The 23,533-nt window shown below is 37.5% G+C and overlaps 2 protein-coding genes across 3 annotated transcripts; one reads left to right on the top strand and one right to left on the bottom strand.

The window, feature by feature from the left end:
• The first annotated feature begins 1,698 nt into the window (after positions 1-1,698).
• On the top strand, positions 1,699-6,000 carry LOC144652068 (transmembrane protein 151B-like). The gene is made up of 2 exons (XM_078512108.1): positions 1,699-2,232; positions 4,840-6,000. The coding sequence occupies exons 1-2, from the start codon at positions 1,811-1,813 to the stop codon at positions 5,216-5,218; spliced, it is 801 nt and encodes a 266-aa protein (XP_078368234.1). The 5' UTR covers positions 1,699-1,810; the 3' UTR covers positions 5,219-6,000.
• A 328-nt stretch (positions 6,001-6,328) lies between these two features.
• On the bottom strand, positions 6,329-13,242 carry LOC144652067 (uncharacterized). 2 transcript variants are annotated; one of them, XM_078512107.1, is made up of 4 exons: positions 12,381-13,242; positions 8,650-8,836; positions 7,542-7,666; positions 6,329-6,997 (listed from the first exon to the last, which is right to left on the bottom strand). In XM_078512107.1, the coding sequence occupies exons 1-4, from the start codon at positions 12,405-12,407 to the stop codon at positions 6,806-6,808; spliced, it is 531 nt and encodes a 176-aa protein (XP_078368233.1). In that variant the 5' UTR covers positions 12,408-13,242; the 3' UTR covers positions 6,329-6,805. The 2 variants fall into 2 exon arrangements, with proteins under 2 accessions (XP_078368233.1, XP_078368232.1); XM_078512106.1 differs by lacking the exon at positions 12,381-13,242 and having other exon boundaries at positions 8,650-9,743.
• Positions 13,243-23,533: the final 10,291 nt, after the last annotated feature.

The raw sequence follows: 23,533 nt of genomic DNA, 5'->3' as shown, positions 1-23,533 counted from the left end.
CTTTTTTACGCCTACCAGATTAACAATACCAGCTGATACAATTTCTGTTGAAGATTCTGAAGAATTTTTGGATAGACTCAGAAGGAAACCGTCATAAATCAATAAATTCTCGACGCCTATCTCGACCATTGCTTTCAATGCCAAGAAAGAGAACTCTACAGAGTCATCAAGAAAATCCAGTTCCCTGCGAGCTTTTCCTCACAAAAACCTCGGAAAGTCAAGCGGCATTAACGCTTACGACAGTCCAGAGTCATCGTCGATATTGAAACGACGTTCTAAATAAAGAAAGAACCCAAGACTTATGCCAAAGCTGAGGGCACCGCGCGATTAATCTGTTCTGTTTAACAACCACTGACACCGAGGTGAGAGGAAGACGTATTTCGTCTTGTTGAGAAGTCAATTTGTCAAGTCAAGAAATGACAAGCACTTGGCCTTAGCAGTACCAACCATAGTTAATAGAAGGAAATGGTTAGGAAGTCCGGCAAAGTTCTTTGTTATAGGTTATTGCTATTTTGGGGGGTGACCGTGCACAAAACCTAACAAAATACAATAGGTGGTTACGTGGTGTTCATGCAACAAACCAATAAATACATTTGGATTACGTAACTCGTACATATGTGTATGAGCGCTAAACAAAAGACGTGCACGGTCATGGACCTTCCAACCTAAATCTTGGCCTCATTGTTTGCGCCTTTGATGTTTGCCGGGCTTTCTAGCCATTTCTATCTATTTACTATGTACCAACCCACCCCAGCATCCGTTAAGGGTTTTCCCGCGAGGTCTAGCCACTGGTTCCCGCGTTTTAAATTACAGTAAATCTGGAACGTCGGTGTGGTGATGACCGTAATAAAGATAAATGTAACTCATTAAATTTATATTTTGACAAGAAGGCCCTGCATGACTTTCTTTACGACTATTGCAATGACTTGTTATATATCAGGATTTCATCATCAGTCAAAGCGCATTCTGCACATTTTGTTTTCGCTCGATGATGTCCAAACTATTTTAAATATTTCCTTTGATAACGACATATCTAACCAAAGACCCGACCAAGGCCACATAAGATAAAGATGCCTCGGATCTGACCTAAAAAATGCACATGTACAGTTGCAAAGCCACTAAAACGGACAAATTTAGAACCTGAAAGTAGATGCAAATGGCAAGAACCCGGAAACGTGTCCAATGAAACGTTTGGAATATTGGCACGCTGATTTTCTTTTGCATTTCAGCACATGCAAGAAGTGGCTGACAGGAAAACTCGCCACAAAGTATTCGTTTACAGTGAAAAGGGAGACGCGAAATCTGACCTTTTGGCTCAGAAGTTTTTCGCGTTTCTTAGATCGCTGCATGGCACGTAGAGAGACCTTGCTTACACCTAATGTTTTAATGAAAGAGTTTAACTTAAAGAATTGCCATCATTTCAAGCACTGTTCAGCGAAAAGACAAACTTGTAACTTAATTGTACTTTGATTCGGAGAGGTAATAAGTCGAAACTCAACGGAAGTTTTGAGTTCTGAACTTAGAACGTTGATCTATTTGTTTAGACTGAGCCGATAAATGATGTGATGCATTCAGTATATACTGCCAAATAAAAGGCGCTTTACGATTGATTGGGTTATAAATGCCGATATCAGAACTCTGACAAGTGGGCCTCCACCAATGAGATCTCAAGGTGCGCTGTTGATCGTTAATATAGTACACTGGGGCGTCATCACGCTTTGTATGCCGCAGATATATATCGTTATTGATATTGAAACACACTTTACTGAAGACGCTGTTTTTACTGTTAAATCTCTAGAATTGTAGAGCCATGTTTGACAACTGGATGGAAGAATGCCCCTGCTGCTCAGTTTTCCTGAACATCGTCACTTTCTTGTGCCTTGTTATCACCATATGGACCCTCGGGGATAAAACAGAACGTGATGGCCTCGCGCCACGCGACATTGCGGCACTGCCAGCCGTTTTATTTCTCCTGTTGTACACGTTTTACCTCATCGAATGCTACCGCGCCGCAACGAGAAGGTATTTGAGCAAAGTTAAGACAGAATCCGCCATGGCGTACATCGATGCGGTCAGGCAGCAATCACCAGTGATTTTGTTCAAAGCAACTGGTTGGCATTACGAGCAAAAGCAAAGAACGGTTCCTTACAGAGATGCGAGAGGAAAACTGAGAGAACGAATCGAGTCGTATCAGGAGAGGGTTGTGACGTTTGATGAAACAGAGGAGTTCAGGTAAGATGGCTATATGACAAGCTTTGAATATTGTTTTCTTGCACAGAGAAAGCAAGTGGACTTCTGAAATGGATTATAACCTCAGGTCATAAATGTCACTTGAAATCAATACTATAAACGATTTCAATCATACATTTAGGTTCAGACAGTCGAGCAGTAAAATTTAATGTTTTATTTTAATAATTTCAGTCAAAAGATGTTAATGTATGCAAAGGACAGGATAACATTTCTGCCTGAAAGAAAATATAATGTCTGTAGAATTTTGAATTGCGCTTTGTTCTTTTCCTCCCCGGAAAAACCCCAAAACAAAGTATATATGTTCTGTGGTCATGTCGCTTTGAATTCGTCCATTTGCATAAAGTAACTTTGAGTAATAAATCTTCCAAAGCTAATCCAGGATTACCGGATATTTACTGAAAATTATTTCCATACGGAAAAGAAGTTATCAGTCACATCTTATGAGATGAAAGACTAAAGTGCTTTTATCATTCTTTCGATTCCTTACCTCTTATACAGTATGGGGCCCAGTTCTCGGCCACTTTGTGTTCCACGGGTTTTTTCACGCCACAGTTGAATTAAAAGAAAAAGTTATTTCCTTCAAACGATAAAATGATTCTTGTTGTCTAAGTATATTGAGTTTGATCCTTCAACACGCTACAGAAAGATCACACGTCGAGTTCATGCAAAGGTAGGTGAATTTACTTTTTTCGAAAACTTGTTTGTTTACGGCTCCTTAAAATTCATGGATGAAGTTAAATTCGTATTTTGTCCGTGAGCCCCTACCAAACGAGCTAATTTTTGGCATGTAAAACTTAGAATAATTAAGCTTTCTGCTGAAGTTAACTTTTTGTTGAACCGTTGTATATTTTGGTCTTCATTTACTTCGAAATTTTTCCGTGCGACTTTTGTGTATTTGCCAGTTCTCGGCCACCCTGCGCGCTATCAGAGTTCAGTGCTTTTGTTTTTCATAAAATTTCATCTGCTGCAGCAAGAATGATGAAAGAAATGTTTTAAAAATAAAGTTCAATTAATATCTTAGTTTTGAGCTGACTTTTTTCTTTTTTATTATTTCTACAACACCTAACTCTTTCAAGACCTTTTCAATGCAAAATAAACCATTTAAATGCATTGGTCACACAACGTAGTTCGGCGGTTTTGCCAGACCCTGCACATAGGCAACCAACTAGGCGTGTTAAAAACCTTCTTTTCTGAAGTAAAACAAAGTCTTTTAAAATAATTTGGGATCAACATGATATAAATAAGTTTACAGGGTGATTTTATGACTGTAGACATTAATTGAGCCTTTTTATACAGAAAATCACGCACAAGCTTTTCGGTGGCCGAGAACTGGGCCCACAAACGGAACACTTATTTTTATTATTGCTCGGGCAAATTATGCGTTGACAAGCCGAAAGCTTTACACCAAAAAGCTGAATAATGTAGCTAACTCTGGACGAAATTTCAAGTTCCTGCGGTTCTTCTGAGGTAAGAAATACAAGTTTACGTCAAAAGTGGCCGAGAACTGGGCCCCATACTGTACAGGAAGAATGTTTGACACTCTTGTTTAGAAACCGCGGTTAATAAAGCAATTCTTCGATTTCTTAGCTTTCTAACTTGAAAGAGTCTTCTATTTTAATAATTTCACGGAAAAAATTTCTTCCAGAACATTCCATGCAATTTATAAGTATAAGTAGCCTGATAAACGAAATGGTCGCCACTGGGAAACTCTACCAAATTAATAAGGAGCGAAATGCATTTAGACCCCCTCCCATTTAGGCTAGAAATCCTGAGATATTTGAATCAGCGGTTGACATTTTTAATGATATTCAATCTTGCTGCGGCTACATGTATCTTCGACATGCGTTGATCTCAAAAGGGAAGTGTACGCACACGCGTACGGCTTAATTTTCTCGAGAAATGTAATTGAATCTCCATAAACTTGGAAATGAAATTCTTTACTATCAAGTCTATTCTCAAAACATTCATTTTGAGATTATCCAGCACTGGTTTGCATTTTTATTTCAATATCTCTTTCCTCTGACTTACTTAGGTGCATTAAAAATCTCAAAATAACAAAGGCTTAAGACAACGCAAGGAAGAAGATTTTGAGATTTTGAGATAGATTAACCTTAATAGCTAATAGCTAATAATAGTATGTGAAAAAAACACGCAGGAAGCCGGATCAAGGCCATATTGACAGTCATACACAGAATCTTATTATTTTCAACAACAGCAGTTAATTACTCACACTCTCCCCAAACAACTGAAATTTCGTCTGAAAATATGACAGACATTTAGGATGGTAAGTGCAGTGAAGTACCCTTTCAGCTGGCTTGATTTCAATTTATTATGGAAACAACAGAAAGTAGTGATTTGGATATGCAAAATGTATAGAGGCAGTCCCTTCATAACTCTTACAAATCTCTCGGCCACCCCTGCCTCGTACCAACAATGCAGGTCAAAAGTAGTTGGGACACTTGTCAATTTCTCTAATTGTCACGACACTTATGACCCTCGTTGTAGCTCCCTCATGTGCCTTCAGTTGGCGGTTGGGTATAAGTCCTTTAGACGTGAAATTCTCATTTTTTATTTTTCCTCATCTTCCAGTTTTACAGGATGGACTGACATTACAGAGCTGCCAGAAGGAATAGAAAATTACAGTTTGGCCAGAATGGAGATAAAGAAGGAATTCCATTTTGCTGACGAGTCAACAAAGACTCTCTTTACCAATCTCTCTCACGCTTTTCAAGCGCGCAATAGACTTCGGGACAGATACATGGACTACGAGGAAGATGTTGTGATCGACAAGTTCGAAGATCACGTGATTGCCTACGTCGATCCCCTTAAAATGGAGTGGTGGATGGTATCGAAGTGGTATTGGATTTTCTCTGCTCTGTTAATGTCTTCGATTTATCGGTGGATGATTGTGAGAAGAACTTGTCAATTATCTGTTATAATTCTAAAGCAGGTGTTTGTGAGACTTTGACGGTTTTTTAAAAACAATATTTAAATTTGCTAGTAGCTACGTGAGGAATATATACAATACAATACAAACATTTATTGCGCGCCCTGAAAAGGGTTTTTAGCAGCAATGTAAAAAAAAAAAAAAAAACATTCTGGCAGATAAAAGGTGTTAGCGTCGAAATACTCTTTTTAAGAGTTGAAAACGTGCATGCCGTAGAATGAACTACAACAACAACAACACTAACAGGTTGTTAAATAACTTGCAAGTCCCTGAGTATTTCTTAAAAACAGTATTAGTTGAGATGCTTGTGAACCTATTATAATATTTAGCCAAGGTTGACATGGTGTTTACGTATGACAGTGTATGACAGTTATTGCTAGCAGAAATTAAAACTGATTATTTGCTCGTATTTTATGACCTCTTCTCTTTCAGTGGCCATGGGGACATTGTTTGCTTGAGCGTGTAAAGATAAAAAAAATAGTGAAGGTGGTTTAACACAGCGAATTCTATACAACGTGGTATAAACTAATTGATTTTTATTATTTGTAACATGGCTAAACTATGCTTTCTTAATAAATACATCTACATAAAAACAGCTTTTTATCGGCCTGTTTTTATAAATATTAGTCAATAAATAAATGACATAACGGATCTTCTTTTAAACTAAATAGCTTATGAACTGTTTGCAAAAATTACAAAAACGGCTTTTTCGGCTACAAATGAAATTTGCCATCGCCCAGGGGAACAACATATCTTATGCTGACATCATTGATTCCAGTAGTTATGCCACTGGTCGATCGTGCTACCTCTTAAGGCTGGTTCTCATCCCCCGTCGTCTCTGTCGCTTCTGTCGTTTGCGTCTGGGGCGGCAAACTTTTGGCGACAGAAGCGACAGAGACGATCGGGACGATCATGAGAACCAGGCTTAAGATGCCAAATGATATTAGGTCAAGAAGAGTATAATCTAAAAGAGAAGAATCCTTTAGATTACCCTGACTCACTTGACTCGCCATAATATACATGCACATAACATGTTATCCAGAGCAACAAGCTACAATGGTGAAAAAAACGGAATTGCGGTAACTAAGAAATATTGCGAATTAACTAAACGTTTTCTTAAATTATGCTTAATAATTTAATTTAAAATTAATATAAAAGCGTTTATACTTCGCCGTTAGTCAACGTAACAATATTTGACTGTGCTATGTGTTTTGTATACGTCGTTCACCTCGTGTATGTAAATAATAGTAGTAATAATATTGTATAAATAAATTGTTGAAAGATATATGTTCACTAACTAACTTTCTTAATCCTATTCGTGCTTAGGTATCACATAAGGTCATAATAAAAATTTTTACAACTCATTATTATTGGTATCTTTGGAAATGAATTTTTTTTAGTTCCTGTGACTTCTAAGATGTAACATTCCAATTCCCTCACGTACAAAAAAAAATATCATACGTAATAGCTGTTAGTAATTCTAAGCTCAAAGAGTTATTTGTCGTGGCCTACTTCTATCACGTCAGTCAAAAAAGTCATAATTTATCAGATTTAAAAGTATCCTCGTCGTTATTTTCATAAATTATGATGTCATGATATTTCCGTGGACTACATTTGCGTGCAAGACTCCAGCATGAACCAAGTTTTACGGTCAGTGTTTGATTTGTTACCCAGAGTTATCTGACCTTGAAGATCTGCCTCCACGAGTTGACTTGTTGACTTGGATTTGAGGGTTAGATAACGTACGTCTGAAGCATTTCCCAGATAGAAGCGATGGGCACTAGTTGTAGAAGTGGTTTCCTTGAAGGCAAGAAAAAAAAACAAGGATCGTGAATACAGTTTTCACATGCTGATTTCTCAAAGTAGAATACTACTGAATTGAATTGTATTTACATGAACTGGCGCTCCAAATGATTTGGCTCTATGAGCTCTACTTTCTAGTTGCCTACTTTCGATGATTCCTGTTTGAAAAACAACGTGTTTTATAATCTGGCAGGAAGTCTAGGAGGGGTCTGAGTAAATATGTTGTTACATATGACAACTACTGCGAGTATAAATGTCTTATTATTTATTTATTTTTAATTTAGCCGGGTGTTGTTTTTTTCATATTCTGGAATAGGTTATTTCAGGCTTTTAGCATATCTTTCAGTAAATCCTAGTACACGCTTGCATATCGTGCACGAACCTTAAGCAATACTGAAATCTTCTTTCTCCTAAGTATTTGCTTGTTTCGGCACAGTATTGTTTTATTCCGCTGAGAATAGCGGAAGATACCAAGAACTAATATGATTCTCGGTAAATATTATCCGCTATATACCAGGAACGATGGCTTCTCCAATCTTACCTCGAGCTCTACCCGCCCATTGCGGCTGGCCACTTTATAGCTTGGATGGACGTTCCAATGCAGGGTAACGATGAAAATGAAACGGCCAGACGGAGAAAAATCTAAACAGCGTTTGATAAGGAATTCTGTTGTGAAAGTAAGCACAACAATCAGATTCAGCCTTAATGGAAGAGTTGTGATCACATCTTCCGTGACCAGAGCATTTTTTTTTTCATATGTATTTTCTGATATTGTTTTTGTTTGCTTGTTTTGTTTTGTTTAGTTTGTCAGTTTTGGTGTCGTCGCCATGGTTGTATCGTCGCTGTCTGTTCTTGCTCTTGTTTTTGTTCGTTTGCTTGTTGTTGTTTTGTTTTATTTTGTTTTGTTTTGGTGTCGTCGCCATGTTTGGTATCGTCGCTGTCTGTTGCTGCTCTTGTTTTTGTTCGTTTGTTTGTTTTTGTTGTTCCTGCTGCTGTCGTTATCCGCGTCGTCGTTGCTGTTGATGTTTTTTGGCACGCCTCTCCGGCTCTACAATAGTCCACGTATTCAAGACAGAAAAGGGATTACCTCTTAGTTAATCCAAACACTACCACAGCATGAAAATTGGGATTTACGTGAAATTAAAGGTGGTTAAATCTGGTGTAAAGTTGGCTATTCAACTTTACACCATCGATTAAATGTTGTTAAAAGTGGTTAAACCGACCTGTACGCTACCGTGTGTAAATGTGATTTAAAGTTGGTGTAAAGAAGACTCTTTATCTACCTTTATACTTGAGTGTAAAGCTGGCATAAAGGTCAGCTTTAAAAATTGTAAAGTTAGCGTATAACTGATTAAATTTTAAATTTACACAAGCTTTACTAGAGCTTTACACCACGGTAAGGTTATGTTTTCATGCTGTGTACGCATGTTGAGCGATTTCTTAAAGATTTTTCTAAAACCAATTTGAAAAACACGTTATCTCGACGGAAATGACGATGGGCTTGGGTTTGACACCTGATTGAACACGATAATCTGACATGTTGGCTCCTCTTTTGATCTTTAGGCGTCAAATGGAGAGGCTAGTGAGTTTAACTTTCTCTTTATATACATCTGAATAAAACAAACCGATGTTGGGTTAATCTTTCTTACCAGTGGAATTGGGTTGGTTTCGTTCTCCCACAAAGGCTATTCCAGTTACGTTTCCATAACTTCCTTCAACCTTCAGAAGAGCGGGTGAACTGCTCGCCGTTTGACGGAACACTGACCGCAATTTACATTTGGCCCTGTGGCATGGCTGAACGGCAGTCCAAAGCATTCCTGCAGTGATGATAAGGCTCTGAAAAAAGATCAAATGACTTGTTAACAACAACATGTCAAATTTGCATGAGATCAGGCTTTAAGTGGAGTCGCCATGCATGCTACTCATTGCACAGCGTGACAATGAGGATTTAGGAATATTAAGGGGGCTTTAATCTCCATAAAGTTGGTTGTTCAACTTTAAGCTATCAATTAAATGTTCAGTTATGGCTTAAAATTGTCTCTATAGGAAATTTTTAAACATGGGTGTACAGCTGGCTTAAACGTCCGCTTTAAAAAAAGATTAAGGTAGCGTAAAAACTGATTTAATTCCAAATTTATGCCAGCTTTACTTGAGCTTTACACCACAGTTAAGTCAGTTAAGGGATACTGTGTTGGTCAGTTTACATATTTTGGAGTGGTTTTAATCTCTAGCTATCATCCGTCCAATGTAATTCTGGTTCTGTTTTGAATTTGGCTTGCTGAACTCTCTAAATTGGCGTAAAAAGTTTCGGAACGTAACTGAATCACGAATCCAGCTAATCGTGACATGGCTGATCTGCGTTTTCCCGCCTTTGGCACAAGTTGCATTTTTTTTCTCTTGAGGGGATTAGGTTACAAGATACGTTTATCTTGTTGGTTTGAGTGATTGCTTTGGCGTCAGCCCAGCGACGATTATTCAAACCTTACATTGCGCTGGATATTGCCGTATTTCATAAGCATCGTTCGAAAAAGAGAAAGAAAAACTGAAAGGAACAAGTAAAATGTTTGGTGTTTATTCTACGCGAATGGCACCGTGCACTATTTATGTTTACAATAAGGGTGGTTTAGGTTTGCGGTGTCCGGCAGAGGCTTTTCTTTAAATCCTGAAGTTATTCTCGAACAAAATATAGGAATGTCGATGCCCTTTTTCAGACCTTTCCAAAAACTTCATTGATCTAGCTCATTTCGATGATCGTCTTAATGGTACTTTATTTATCTACGTTTAATTGTTCCACTTTTTTGATGGTCAATTGCCCAAGTAAATTATGCCACAATTCATACTATCCCTTCTCCAAATTGAAAACAAAGGTAGACCGGTGCAGACTTAAAACTGAAAACAGATCTAAGAACATATGATCACCATACTGTTGTATGGTAAGGATTGTAAGCATTAATTTATTTGGAAATCAAATAGAAAAGTAACCGACGACTCCACAATTAGCTGACTATTTGTCAAACAAATTTTCCGTTAAAGTTGCTGTTACAAGGCTGAATCTCGTTCTGTTGTATTTCACTAGCAAAAAACAACCGGTTTAAAAAAGGAAGAAAAGTCCTGGCTAAAGATGAGTCACATTGCATATCATGTATGTATTACTTTGGAAGAATTTGGCTCTATTTAATACTTTGCTCCCGGAATAATACGGCCTTTCAACTTGACTATTCGTTTAAAAAATGTATCAAAAGGTAAGGAGGAATTTATCACTAAGGAATTAACAAAGATATGTCATCGATGAAGGCTACTGTTGTTGACCGATGCCAAACCAAAGGGTTTGGGGTATCACACCTATCTAACGTGGGTAGCCAGCAAAAGGCGTAAACACACCCTATGATACGAGCCTCGGGACACTTCAGGGGCCGAATCATATTAAGCACTATTGGACAATAACTGCATGTTTTTACGCACTTTTTTTTTCACCGGGAAGTTAAATAAAAGACATGTGTAGAGTTTACTAGAAATTTCAAATCTAAAATTGTTTCACGTTTCTCTTTAATTACCCAACCTTTCAGTTTTGATTTGCTTTCGTCTGATTTAAAATCTCCGTGAATTAAGTTCCTTTTATGAAACTACTTCAAGATTCTTCTAAAATTGCGTCCTTAATATAAAAGTTTGTTTTAAGAGACGTTCAATGACTTGCATTGAGATAGTGATTATTGTGATAAAGGACGGAGAAAGGTCATAGTTTAAAAGCTCTGCCAAAATTAGATCACGTGAGCTTAATCGTAAGAGTCGTAAACAAGACAAAAATAGCAACAATCTAAAATACATCAAGCAGCAATTCTGTCATCACGGTATTGAGTATATATTTGTATATATATTAAATTGCGTTTGAAGAAATATAACCAACATTCTTCAATGGCATTTTTCCGCATAGAGCAACGTTCTTCTGCTTGTGACATGTATTATATGTTTTTTCTTAGAAAAAATGTTCTTAGAAAGTGAAACTGGAAGATGAAGAAAATTTAAATGGTCGCCATAAATGCGAACATGTGGGAGTTAAAGTTCAGGTTCCAAATGATCACTGACGGATCGTTCGATCACGAGGCAGTGCAAACACCGTACTCTGAGCGTGACTTACGTGTTCTTTCCTTCCCCTTTAGAAGGACAAGACATTACTTCGCGCACGTTCGTCATCTAAAGCAACTTCGATTGGGTTTCTTCATACAAGATTCGAGTTTACGATAAAGCAATCAGCGGAAAAAACAAGTCCTTTAACGACTTCCGGAGAAGGGATTAGAAGCCGTAGGTAAATCATGCAAGTTATGCTTGCATCTTTTGTAGCTGAATTAATATGTGTATAATTTAGTACAGAAAAACGTGACTGGAGAGAGCTATCTCTAACGACCAGGTTTGGGACAAACTGATAACCCGGCTGATCTACACGGAACCGGTTGGTTCGAGCTCGTCAGTTAGTCGGCGAAGTCGTCGGCATATAAATGTCGTTAACCTGTAATTAATTGTATCCACCTTTTAAGAGGAATTGGCACGAAATATGTGCAAAAGGCAAATGATCGCAAGGTTAATCGTACATGAGAGACAAAAAATGCTTGAACTCCACAGTAAATCCATGTAAAAGTAATCAGTTCACAACTACAGTAGAGCGGGTGGCCCATAATTGAAAGGCGTGGCGCAAATTAATTCCTAGCCATCAATTTTACCTGAAAGTCACCCTATTAGTCGTACTCTCTTTTACAAAAGCAACAATTATAAATCAAAAGAGAGTTGCTAAAGCAAATGCAGGCGAAAACTGAGGAAAGATTTATTGCTCGACGTTTCGGTCTAGTCTTGACTCAAGTATAGTAAAGTATAACAAAGCGAATATTAAATAGGCTAGAGGTGAAATTTACATAATAGATAGCTAAACAAAAAAAATAGCACGAATTGAGTCCGTTTCCACGTTTAAGCAGGCAACAACGTGATGATTTATCATGTTGCTCATTATAATGACATTTAAACTAAACTTTCTTTGCAGAGAGAGCGTCTTGAAAAACAGAAACAAACAAACAAATTAAAAGAAAAATGGCCTGGAATCTAGATCATCCTTGTTTCTATAAATCTTTTCCACTTTAGGTAACAGGTTTTTGTCTTCAAAAACTGCTTGAAGAGTTTATACGTACATACTTAGTTTTGCATCTACGCCGTTTCTTTACTGAAACCGACCTTTCAATCTGTTTTATTTCTTTCACTCTTAAGTTGTCAACCTGATTACAAGGACTCGTTGAACCTTGGCCTCTCTTTTGATTCCCAAAAGATCCAATTAAAGCTCCTTAATTTCCATCAGCAAGCAAATTTATTCTAGCTATATTTGGTAAAGAGTACTTACCAGCCACTTTGCCGCGATGCTCGCCATGGTAATAGATTCAAGTCTTTCTGGTTAGAGCTCCAACAGGGAGAAAAGGAACGAGCGGTGTGGGGCATGCATTACAAACTCAGACCATTTTATAGTGGAACGTGCTCTCCGCAAGACGGAAACAGTTGCAATTAGTTTCCATTTTTTCGCCGCTTGTCGGTTCTGTTTTACTTCGAAAGGTCGGAACACAAACATTTGTAAAGGGTGGCCAAAAAATACTTAGAGCGGGTTTCCCATGAGTTGATTCTTGTAATAGTTTAACTCATTATGCTTAGTTTGAGTAATGTAGTCTTTTTAACCACATTTAATGTGCCGCCGTTATTTTAAAGGGGTTACCGAGTCGAAAGCTTTCACCAGCGGGCGTGTCAGTTTGACGTAGAACTTCGTACCCTATGTAGGTTGGCGGGATTTCCATCCGACGGAGATTCTAGCGTTTCATTTTAATCAATTTATCTAATGTGATTAAAAGAGGAGGCGTGTTCAACTTGTTTGTCGTTGTTTATCACTTAAAAGTAAAAGGCTTCCTATTCTTCAGGTGGAAAAAAAGGAATTTCTGTTTACAACTTGAATACATGCATAAATGCATGCCAAACTTATTGTAGGCCTTCTTCAGTCTCCTGGAAGTATTTAGCTAGCGAATTTATAATAAATTGCTATGGCTACAATATGGCTCTGTGCTAGGGCTCAATCGGTGAGTGAGAGAACCCAAGTTTGGCAGATGGTCTGACGGTACGGAAAATCTTCAAAACTATTGCATAGTTTAGATTTTACGAATGCCGAGTCAAAAACCGTGACCAATTATCATGTCTAGTACTAGCTAAAGCAAATTAATGCTACAAAAACTAAATGGTGATTTTTTGTTTTATTTATTTAGTTACTATTTTTTGTATATATATATTATTACCTACTCTTAGTATTAGACTAGGGTTGCAGTTTTTTAAAGTACGAACTCAAGCACTGGCTAGAAATATTGAGATACAACAATAAAACAATACGGCCTAACGATATATCACACACGATGACAGTTCAATAAAGGTGAGCAGTATATCCGGCGGCCTGGCAGCGTTAACTATCAATTTTCAACTTGAAGTGTTGATACCGCTAGTTATTGATCATCGCCTTACACGACTAAGGTATCTAATTCGGCTGGGGAATAAATGGAGTTATTATTATTTTTCGTACGTTTTTATGAGAAGTTATCATGGGTGATTTACGCCCTCGCCTGTGTGGTCGTGCCACCCATTTGATCTTCCCACGCTTTTCACGTAGTCAATAAGTCGAGATTTAAATTCTACAGTAATAAATATTTGCACAAGTAAAAGCGAGTCAGATAAATCCTAAATAACACGGCCAAAGACTGAAATGCTTTACCCTTAGTTTTCTCCAACAAAGAAATTGATTCACTTACTCACAGGTGTTTGATATGCACCCTATTTTTTCCTTTCATTAATCGGTTTTCTTAAGGAATGTTTGTTTTGCACGTTTGTTTATATTCAAAGGAATTTTAGTAGAGATTGTAGGCAAATCCTCATTTGCCGCCTCTATAGTTTTGTTTGTCTACTATCGGCCTTTACGCCGTACTTCCCGATTCTTTTAGTGCTTACTAAATTAGTCATCAACAGAATCATCTATTTTACTTTCTTTAATCGTTTGTCTTACAAAATGTTTGTTTGTTTGTTTTCAAAGGAATTTTAGTAAAGATCGTAGGCGAATCCTCCCTTTCTTACGCTTAATATTTGTCTTCCCGTTGCTATTTCCTGATTCTTTTAGTAGTAACTAAATTAGTCATCCACACTCTGGCCTCTTTTATCACCACGCCCCATCTCGAGCACGTAAAACAAAATCAAAATAGGTTATTTATTTACTTTAAACATGCTTGTGTTTCATGTTTGCATTTCTTGCAGAAAGGCTGCATTGAGGTTTTTTAGGCGAGGTCAGTTATTATTATTATTATTATTATTATTATTATTATTATTATTATTATTATTATTATTATTATTATTATTATTATTATTTTTTTATTTTTTTTTATTTTTTTTTTGGTATATAGAAAAAACTCTTTTACTGAAAAAAATATGCTATAATGCCGTTGAATGGAGTTGTTTTACGCCTGCAACTGAAATGAACAATCATAATTTTGGGTACATAGATAACAGTGACTTTTTAATCGGAGTACGAATACGAGATTGAGTACGTGTACGACTTTTCAAACTTAGTGCTAATGCTTTTCTCGCCAATCTCCCACCACTGGTTACTAATAGCCCCCAACTCAACAGGTCAGCAAAAGGGAGGAGGGAGGGCTCTGGTAACGTAACTGAACTGACATTCCAATCGACAGTCCGTACTTGTACTCTACCTTGTATTCGTACTGCTATCTAAAAGTCGCTGATCTTTAAGAATTAATATTGAATTGCGCATGCTGATGTTGAATCGATGTTGTATTGCTTTTTTATTCTGAACGCAGCGTTAAATTAACGTCGAACTAATTGATCATTTGCTCAACGCAAGCCAACTTTGAGTTTAGTTTGGTGGTTGATTTTTAAACTGTGGTGTCGTTTGTTTTAAGATTTACTAGTAGCTACCGTCAAATTTGAACTCTTAATAGGGGCATCGACAATTGACTTCGAGTAATAAAGGAAGTCTTACACCACTGTAAATCAGCGGTAGCTATATAATGATGAAAGTGCTTGTGAATACATTTAAAGAACAATTTACAATTAATTAAATAATTTTGTTTAATGGTAACAAGGGAGGCCAAATCGGTGCCAAGCGAGCGATGGCAATGAAGGTGACCCTGAATCGAAGATGGACATTTGAACTGATGTAGGAACTTATTCTATCTTTTACCTCTTCAAATGCCAACAGATTTCTTTTAGACGTAGTTGCACAAATGTCGAGCATATGTGAGACTAGCAAACAAAACGATGGACGCAAATTCAGTGACAAGTTCTTGGCCATCTTTACAAATTTGTAATTAAAAAAGTGTAATTTTTCTTCAGTTGGTGTATATTCTAAATTTAGAGTATTTAAAAATATGAAAAAAGATCCAGGAAAGCATCCCACGCCTTAACATAGTTAATATAGGAAAATGGTTAGGAAGCCCGGCAAACATCAAAGGAGCAAACAAAGAGGCCAAGATTTATGTTGGAAGGTCCACGACCCTGCACATCTTTTGTTTTGCGCTCATACACTATGCATGAATTACGTAATCGCTATGATTCTGTTGGTTAGTTGCATGAACACACGTAACCACCTATTGTATTTTCTCAGGTTTTGTGCAGGGTCAACCCCCAAAATAGCGAACAAAAACATACAACAAAGAACTTTGCCGGGCTTCCTAACCACTTCCCTCTATTAACTATGGCCTGAGCAAAAAAGCGTGGTTACAGAAATACTTGGATCATTAACAGGACATTTATATAAATATATGTACTCTGACGTAACACCAGGCTCCAAGGAGACAGGTAACACGCAACACGACGTAGTGGGTAAACAATTTACGTTATGAATCCGTTCACGTGTTCAGGCTGATGACACATCGCTCAAAATCTTGGGAAAAATTGCCCAAAATGGTGGCATTGTCATTATAGTGTTTTTGGTGATACATAGTAATGACTGCAAGTTAAATTCAAGATGGTGACTATTCAGACCCATTACTACAGATAAACGTGGCATTCGGCAAAAAGGAAACTAAAGAGAAATCCGCCTTGAATGAAGGAGTCAGTGCAAAGAAAACAAAACTCACATGCCATATCTAGACGAAAATATCAAAAAGAATGTAATGCAGATCACATGATAAGGCTTGGATTTAGCCTTATGTCAGTAAAAAATGGTAGCTTTGAAAAAAAATTGCTACAAGTATCAATCTGGCGGAATGTTTGGCTCCAAGCTCGATGTCACATTTAAAAGATGGATCAGTATCTCTAGCGGGATAGCATTTGTGTGATTTACCGGGCTTAAAGATCTAAAAAACTGACTTAAAGTTTGCAACGACTCGGATATCAGCTTTCTCGAATTGTTGAACTTCAGATTTTTTTGTTTCAGAATTTCTGAACACCGCATAACGGGTCTGTTGGTGAAATGTTGACCACAACAGAAAGGTTTTCACTGATTAATTAAACAAAAATTTACATACTTGTGGTTGTTTGACCACATCAATGATGTCCATCCGATTTTGGACTATAAACTGCGCAATCTTACAATCTAACTGTTTCTGTTCTGCAATTCCAAAATTCCCAGATATGTGGTACAGCCTTGGGTGGCCTTCCTAGACTTTTCTCGTTGTACTCAGTTTCCAATAATGTTTCGGGTATCTTTGATTCCAATTATTTTGTGTCGGGTTCGAAGAAGCGTGCCTTGCCGAACAAAAGTGGACAGTTTATATTTCCACTGTATATGCATTAAGAAAACGTTTGAGAAAGGAGAGTTTTGATGGGGACTACCGACCTAATGAATACCAATGTTAGGAAGGGGAATGTAGCTAATACAGCAAACATCAGGTTGATCTTCTTCTCTAGCTCTGGACGTTTTGTGGTTTGTTGTACACACTGCGCAGCATAAAATGCATTACTGGTAGACCACAAGGAATTTTACCCCGTCAGTGCATGCGGCCCCTTTACACTAACAGGCGGAAATATAACTGGCTTCAGCAAACAAAACGAAAGTTTATCCGGAACTATCATTTTTAAAGCATTTTACGCAGATCATAAATCTGGCTTTACTTTCGTGGAAAAATGATGATCCCTATATACCATCTAGGCAACTAGAAAAGCTCAAATTGGGAGGAACCTTTTTACGTTTTTGGACGATCAAGGATCGGCGTGTTTCTCTCAAGATAGCGTACTTTACTATAGTTGGACACTCAGATACTAGGCAGAGCATATCACTAAGCCTGGCAGTTGATTCAAAAGTTACTCCAGTAAATTTCCGGAACTTTGTGTGTTGCGGCGCCATTTAATAACGGTGTTTTTTTATTGATAAACACCGGAACTATGTGGTTATAACTGATTTACCGATCGCGATGACTAAGATATACACTTGTGGTTGTCTAAATACATATAACTCAGACTCGGTTCTGTAAAGTTCAAATATTCAGTTCCCAGTGATGGTACGGTTAAAAATAGGAAAAGTAAAGATGCCGGCCTCGAAATTTTACACCAGTGAACTTTGAGAAATACCAATGTGCCCTAGGCACATTTTTCTATTGCCAATGGAACAAATTGTTAAGTTAAATTTCACTGAGAATGCAGATTAAATAGTGGGCTATGTCACGCAGTTTTAGGCAATTCGACACTGACCAACAGTTCACAGAATTAACCGAAATATCACAATAACGAATTAAAACTGTAGAATAACTCAAATGAAACACAGAAAGGCCAATAGGGGCATGGATGGGTAAAATTCGAGAAGATTAAAACGGATTGCGTTCGGGTAAACTTGAAAAACGTCGGCCCGACATTATTCAAGTTTATTTCAGTTTGTATGAAAGTGTCATTTACAATGCTCGAAAATCATCCTTGTTTGTTAAGTGGCCGTGATTTTGCCTATAAAAGACTTTTGCTCTGGCAATTTAAAGTTTAGAGCTCTTAATTAACGAAAATAAATAGAATGACTTAAAATAGCTTGACCTAGCCCCTTTTACTTGAATCACATAAACTGATCAGTAATAATAAACTAGTGTTCCCTATAAAGGACATAATTCTTCAGGTTGCACTAAATTCAAGTAGTATACTTAGAAGCGAATTGATAGGTCGTGAAATATTTTGTAATTGGCAATCGGTTCGGTATTCATAATTCAGAACAGTTCAAAGCACGAGGGTATAGTGACCTTGATTGATTCCAAATAGCAGGCTGAAGTGCGACTCTATTTAAAGTTATGTGGTTGTGAGAAAGTTTTAAACAGAGTTTGTAACAGATTATTAACATTTCCACTACATGAGCTTGTTTGTTAGTGGAATGGAACAAGGTCGAATGAAATCATCGGTCAAATTGCGCGGGAAGGTAATGAAGAACAATGAAAAAAAACAATTCCAAGTCAAAGTCATTGTTAATAGCTCTTTTTCTGAAGCAGTAGACTTTAATTTATAGATAAATGCTTATTATTAAACGACGTAATCTCTTCTATCGTTTTGGTTAATTTCTTCTTTCTCATTTCTTAACAAAACGTTGTTCTCGGAACTAAACTGCCAAGGAAAGAGATGATGCCGAAAAAGTAAGCAACAAGGAACTTAGGAAAACCTTTATTTAAACCATCCCTTTTTCACAATCGTCCGTATCTTTGGCGCTCGCAGAAATTCTTGATAGTTTTTCTGATTTTATTTCATTTTATTTTATTTTGTTTGTTTGTTTGTTTGTTTTTGTCGTCCTTTTTCTGACAGGAGTCTAATGGGTTCTGGTTTTAGTTTCACCAATCAAAATTTGAAGTCAGTAGATTATGACGTGGTAAGCGTGGAATCCCCCGCAAGCTCCTAAAAGAAACTTATGCTTGAAAAAAAATTCCTGCAAAGGGTTGCATGCCGGTGTTTAGTTTTGTAAGTCTTCCATGGTTGTTTAGAGCACATTTATTTTAGTAAGATATTGTGATAACATGTGTTACCTCCAAAGACGATTTTCGGCAAAACTGATAAGCCAAACAAGAAAAGGTGGAAAAGGCACCCGTCGATACAGTCTCGCTGTTTACAATGTAAACATTTCCTTCTACTACGAACTTAACTTCAATATAGATAAACATACACAAAAGACAATATATAATTTTTTCGGTATAAGTAAAAAATATATAAAATGTTTATTATCGACAGGCACTACTATATGGATGAAACGTTATCTGCTCCTACTCCTTGCAATGGTTCTGATAAGTTAAGTTTAAAAGCCTCTCTCACTCATTTGATTTCTTTTCTTTCCTTGTCAAATTCTTAACTTGTCGGAATGAGGACCTAAACAAGTGACCTGAATTTCAAAACGTCAAAAAAGTCACTGCCAAGAAAGCCCTCCCCTGATTCATTACTAAGGAAATTTGTTCCACTTACCGGTAAGTTTGTCACTATGCTCGGGAGAGTTAACGATTGAAGATTTAACGACCTCACGCAGAGAGAAAACATGGCTACTCCGGAGTCGTGTGCGATGAATAGAAAACTATGACTGTGCTGTAGTAGAATGTGCTTGCCACGAATCGGAAACCTGCAGTTAGGTTCAAAGTTTGGCGCTTGTATATATACCGGTTTGTCTTGTTTTTCTTCGAAACGCCTGTCAGTGGCCTGTTAGTTGGGTCAGAATAAGACTGACTTTTCAATGCTTGGGGCGGGTTCATTAAGATATTTTATTCTTGGAATACTTCCGCCACGCTATTTATTTGTTTTTGAAAGTTAAGGTATTTTTACCACAATGTTTAATGAACCGCTTTGATTTGAAAGAAGTTACCCAGACGAGAGTTTTGGCGCGTCTGACAGTTTGACATATGAACTTTGTCCCATTAGTGAGTTGGCGGGTTGTCCAATATCCAACGAGTTCGATCATTATACAACTACAGTGTATAATGAAAAGCTAAAGAGAAGGCGAAACCTGTTCAGTACTTCTCAAACTTCGTTAGAGTTTCAGCGAAACAAAGCGAATATAACAGTGCATCGCATGGTTTCCACTTTCAACGCAAGATAAATTGTAGTGCTAAAGTTGACTTATTAACTGATGGTTGGGTTACCGCATTCGATGAGAAAAACAAATCAAAGTTGACAGATGGATAGAAAAAAATGTAGAAAAATAATAGAATTGTACAAATTTCTTAAATACCGAACCGAAATAGCTGGTTTTAAAAGAAGCCGCTGCTTTGTGTACCATTCTGGCTCTAGTTGTTCAAAGGAAACTATCCACTCGATAAGTCACTATCCGGTGGATAGCGAAGTAGGTTTTGTATAATGACAGACTGAAAAGCGATTTATCCAGTGCATAGCGTTATCCACCCTTTGAACAACTTGGCCCTGGTCTTGCATTATTCAACATTATTCAACGCAGCTTTTTCAAGTTGTCCGACCAAAGTTTAAAGACAAGACCAAAAGTATAAGTAGAAGAAGAAATCAACTGCACTAAATGTTGAATACTTTAATATATAGTTGAATACTTATACTTTCTTTCACTACAGGCAAGTGGAAACAAAGTACTTTAAAGTTTCACTGAATTTAGAAGACTTTTCAAAACTCAAAGGCACTCGACAGCGAAATTAAAGCTACAGAAAAAGGCTTAGTTCCTAAGAACAAAACAAATTCACGAATTCTTCAGGTCCAAAAATACCGAATTGTACCTTTCCTGTACGGACCAATATGCAAAATTCCAGTGAATACCCGGATCATCATTCTTGTCTTTAAGCTTTAAGCTTTGATCTGGCAACGCGTTAATTGAAATTTATAGCTGTATACAACATAGTAAATAAGTAATTAATCAAAGACGTTATTTTATTAGCGAGGATAGCACAAAATATTATAAAGATAGTGTGGCCTTCCTACACTGAAACAATTTCAAACTGAATAAATATAGCATGTTATAGTATAACAACATAGCAATGTTGCCATTAAGTGAAAGAAAAAAATGGCAAGTAACGATGATATGTGACAATGATGGAAGCTCTCAAACTAAGGAAATATCACAATCAACCAAAACTGAGAAGAAGAGAGTTGCAATACGGCGGTAGGCTTTTTACTTGAAGGGTTGATCAGGAGTATTATAGACCACCTTGCACACATCTTATACCACAGTACGGGTGAAATGAATGCATAAATCATCCGTCCCATGCATGTCACAGTGGTGGTACAATCCATTTCCTTCGACCGTTTTCATGTAGTTAGTACGTTCGAAGCTTAAAGACGCGCACGAGATTATTTAACTCTTCTGTCAGTTACCACATCTACCTGTCTTGAACATGCACTTATCACTCTCCTCAATTTAGGGCCCATTTATATGGTCTCGGGTAGGGCTTTCCACAAGTTGCTCGAGATTCCCAAAAGGTTGCCTGTAATTTCTCAAAAAGTTGCCTTAAAAGTTGCTGCAAAAATCCAAAAAAGTTGCTCCTGATAATAAAAGTTGCTCAAACGTTGCTCCAAAAAATCCAAAACGCTTCTTCTAATCAAGAGAATTTCTCTAAATATATGCTAATTGCCTTTTGAGGGTTAGATTTCTAAGCCGTTTTCTGCAATTTTACAGCAATATCGATGACGTCATGTTTTCCTGACGAGTTTTGTAATGTTTTAACGCAGAATGAGCCGAAAGTTGAAACGTCTTCAGATGTTCCTTAAAAATCTTCGGCAAACTTCGGCAATCTTCGGAAACGTTCGTATGGCCTTTGAACAACACTCGGATAATCTTCGGATATCTTCGCTCTGGAAATTGCTCAAAATGCAAAAAGTTGCTAGAGAGGAAAAAAGTTGCTCGAAATATGAAAAGTTGCCAAAAAGTTGCCGAGCAGCTCGTGGAAAGCCCTAGTCTCGGATACCTAAGACAACCCTCTTGCGAGTTACCCTGGCCGAGCTAAAATTTCACTTTTTCTTTCTTCGAAAAATTCAACCAGCCGTTTACATGAGAATCGCGAAGTCGTCTCGGGGGCGAGACAACTCGGGTGGGCGAGTTGTCTCACATCGGCAGGTAAGGTAACCCTGGCAGGCGGGACAACTTTTTCTGATATACGAAGCACTTTGACTCGCCAAGCCGAGACAATTCACGGCTTGCCGAATGTCACGTTATGCCCAAATTTTAGGTTACAAAGCACACATGTATATTAAACTAACAAAATTTAGTTTAGAAAAGACAGTTATCGTGCGAACGATATAAACTATAAATTATTGTTGGTTTTGATTACTAATTAGACATGCAGAATCCATGGTTCTCTGTCGTGTTGAAAATTTTCAACATGGGGGCTATATGGGGGCTATATTCGTCATTCGGCTATATTATATGACATTATCATGCCATGGATCGATGCTAAAGACCTCAATTGCAAAAGAAACACTTAAGGAGATAATATGTTCTTGCCAAATTTTATTACCGTAATTTTTCTACTTTTGGAGTTAAGGAGGGGATCCGTGGGGGCAGAGGACTAATCTCTCTAATGATAAATAAATGGGAAATTCAACGCAGCACGTATTTTCTTTCAACATTATGCTCTCTTTAGTCAGTTATTCGTCGGCTCTCTTTCTTGTGGTATGAGTCACGTTCCCTCTAGCCTGCAGCTATTATCCTTGTCATATTATCGATTTAGATCATTGATTCACTTTCAATACCTGTTTGTACTTCAAAATTGCTCCCTTCATGCATGGCCCTGATAGCACGATCCAATACTGTAAACATTCGTGTCGATACTGGAACAAACATTTTCTTAAAGGCTTTAATTTAAGTGAATATGCCAACTTCTCAACCGATAGTTCATAACCTTCATGTGTTGTTGCCCGAAAGCTCCTTATCAAGGAACTGGAATCAAATCACGTAAGGGAAACGTCATAGGGTTAATCTCAAGATGTCCTTTTCAGCTGTCTTTAGCGGCTTTCGAATGATATGTTCCCGTACTGGACGGCTTCTTTTTTGTGGTATAAGTCATGCTTTCTCAAGCATATTATTATAAACTTGCATCGGACCAAATTATGCTACCGTGGGCTTTCTTGTTGTCTATACTCTTTCGCTGTAAACAATCGTATGATACAAACACTGCATGAATAGAGTTTCATCCGGGCACTATCAAAGGAAAGAAAAATTTCACTTATAAGGATCGAGAGTGAGCGACAATTTAAAAGCTAAAGGGATGCCTTGGATTATATTGGCCTCCAGAATATTCTGAAGATTCAAAGCTACACAGACCGAACTCATAGGATGGAAAAATCTAGCTCGCCACCAGCAAAATTCAAGGCCTAGGGGCTACGATGGTTTACGAGCCACTATACGGGCTGGCGCCAGACTATTTATGTTCTAGATTTTCGAATACAACCTAAGGGGCTCTGACAATGAACTCAGTATATAGCTTAAGCTACAGTACTAGCGCTATTTTATGGAACAGTCTTCCTTATGACTTAAGACAAGCAGAGTCCCTTAGGCAATTGCAATTGAAAGGCTTTCGGTCTTAGGATCTATTTGAAGTTATCAATGAACCGCGCGCT

Source organism: Oculina patagonica, chromosome 4, assembly GCF_052425735.1.
Source record: "Oculina patagonica isolate OP01 chromosome 4, crgOcupat, whole genome shotgun sequence".
Lineage (NCBI taxonomy): Eukaryota > Metazoa > Cnidaria > Anthozoa > Scleractinia > Oculinidae > Oculina > Oculina patagonica.
This window is presented reverse-complemented; position numbering and strand designations above follow the sequence as displayed.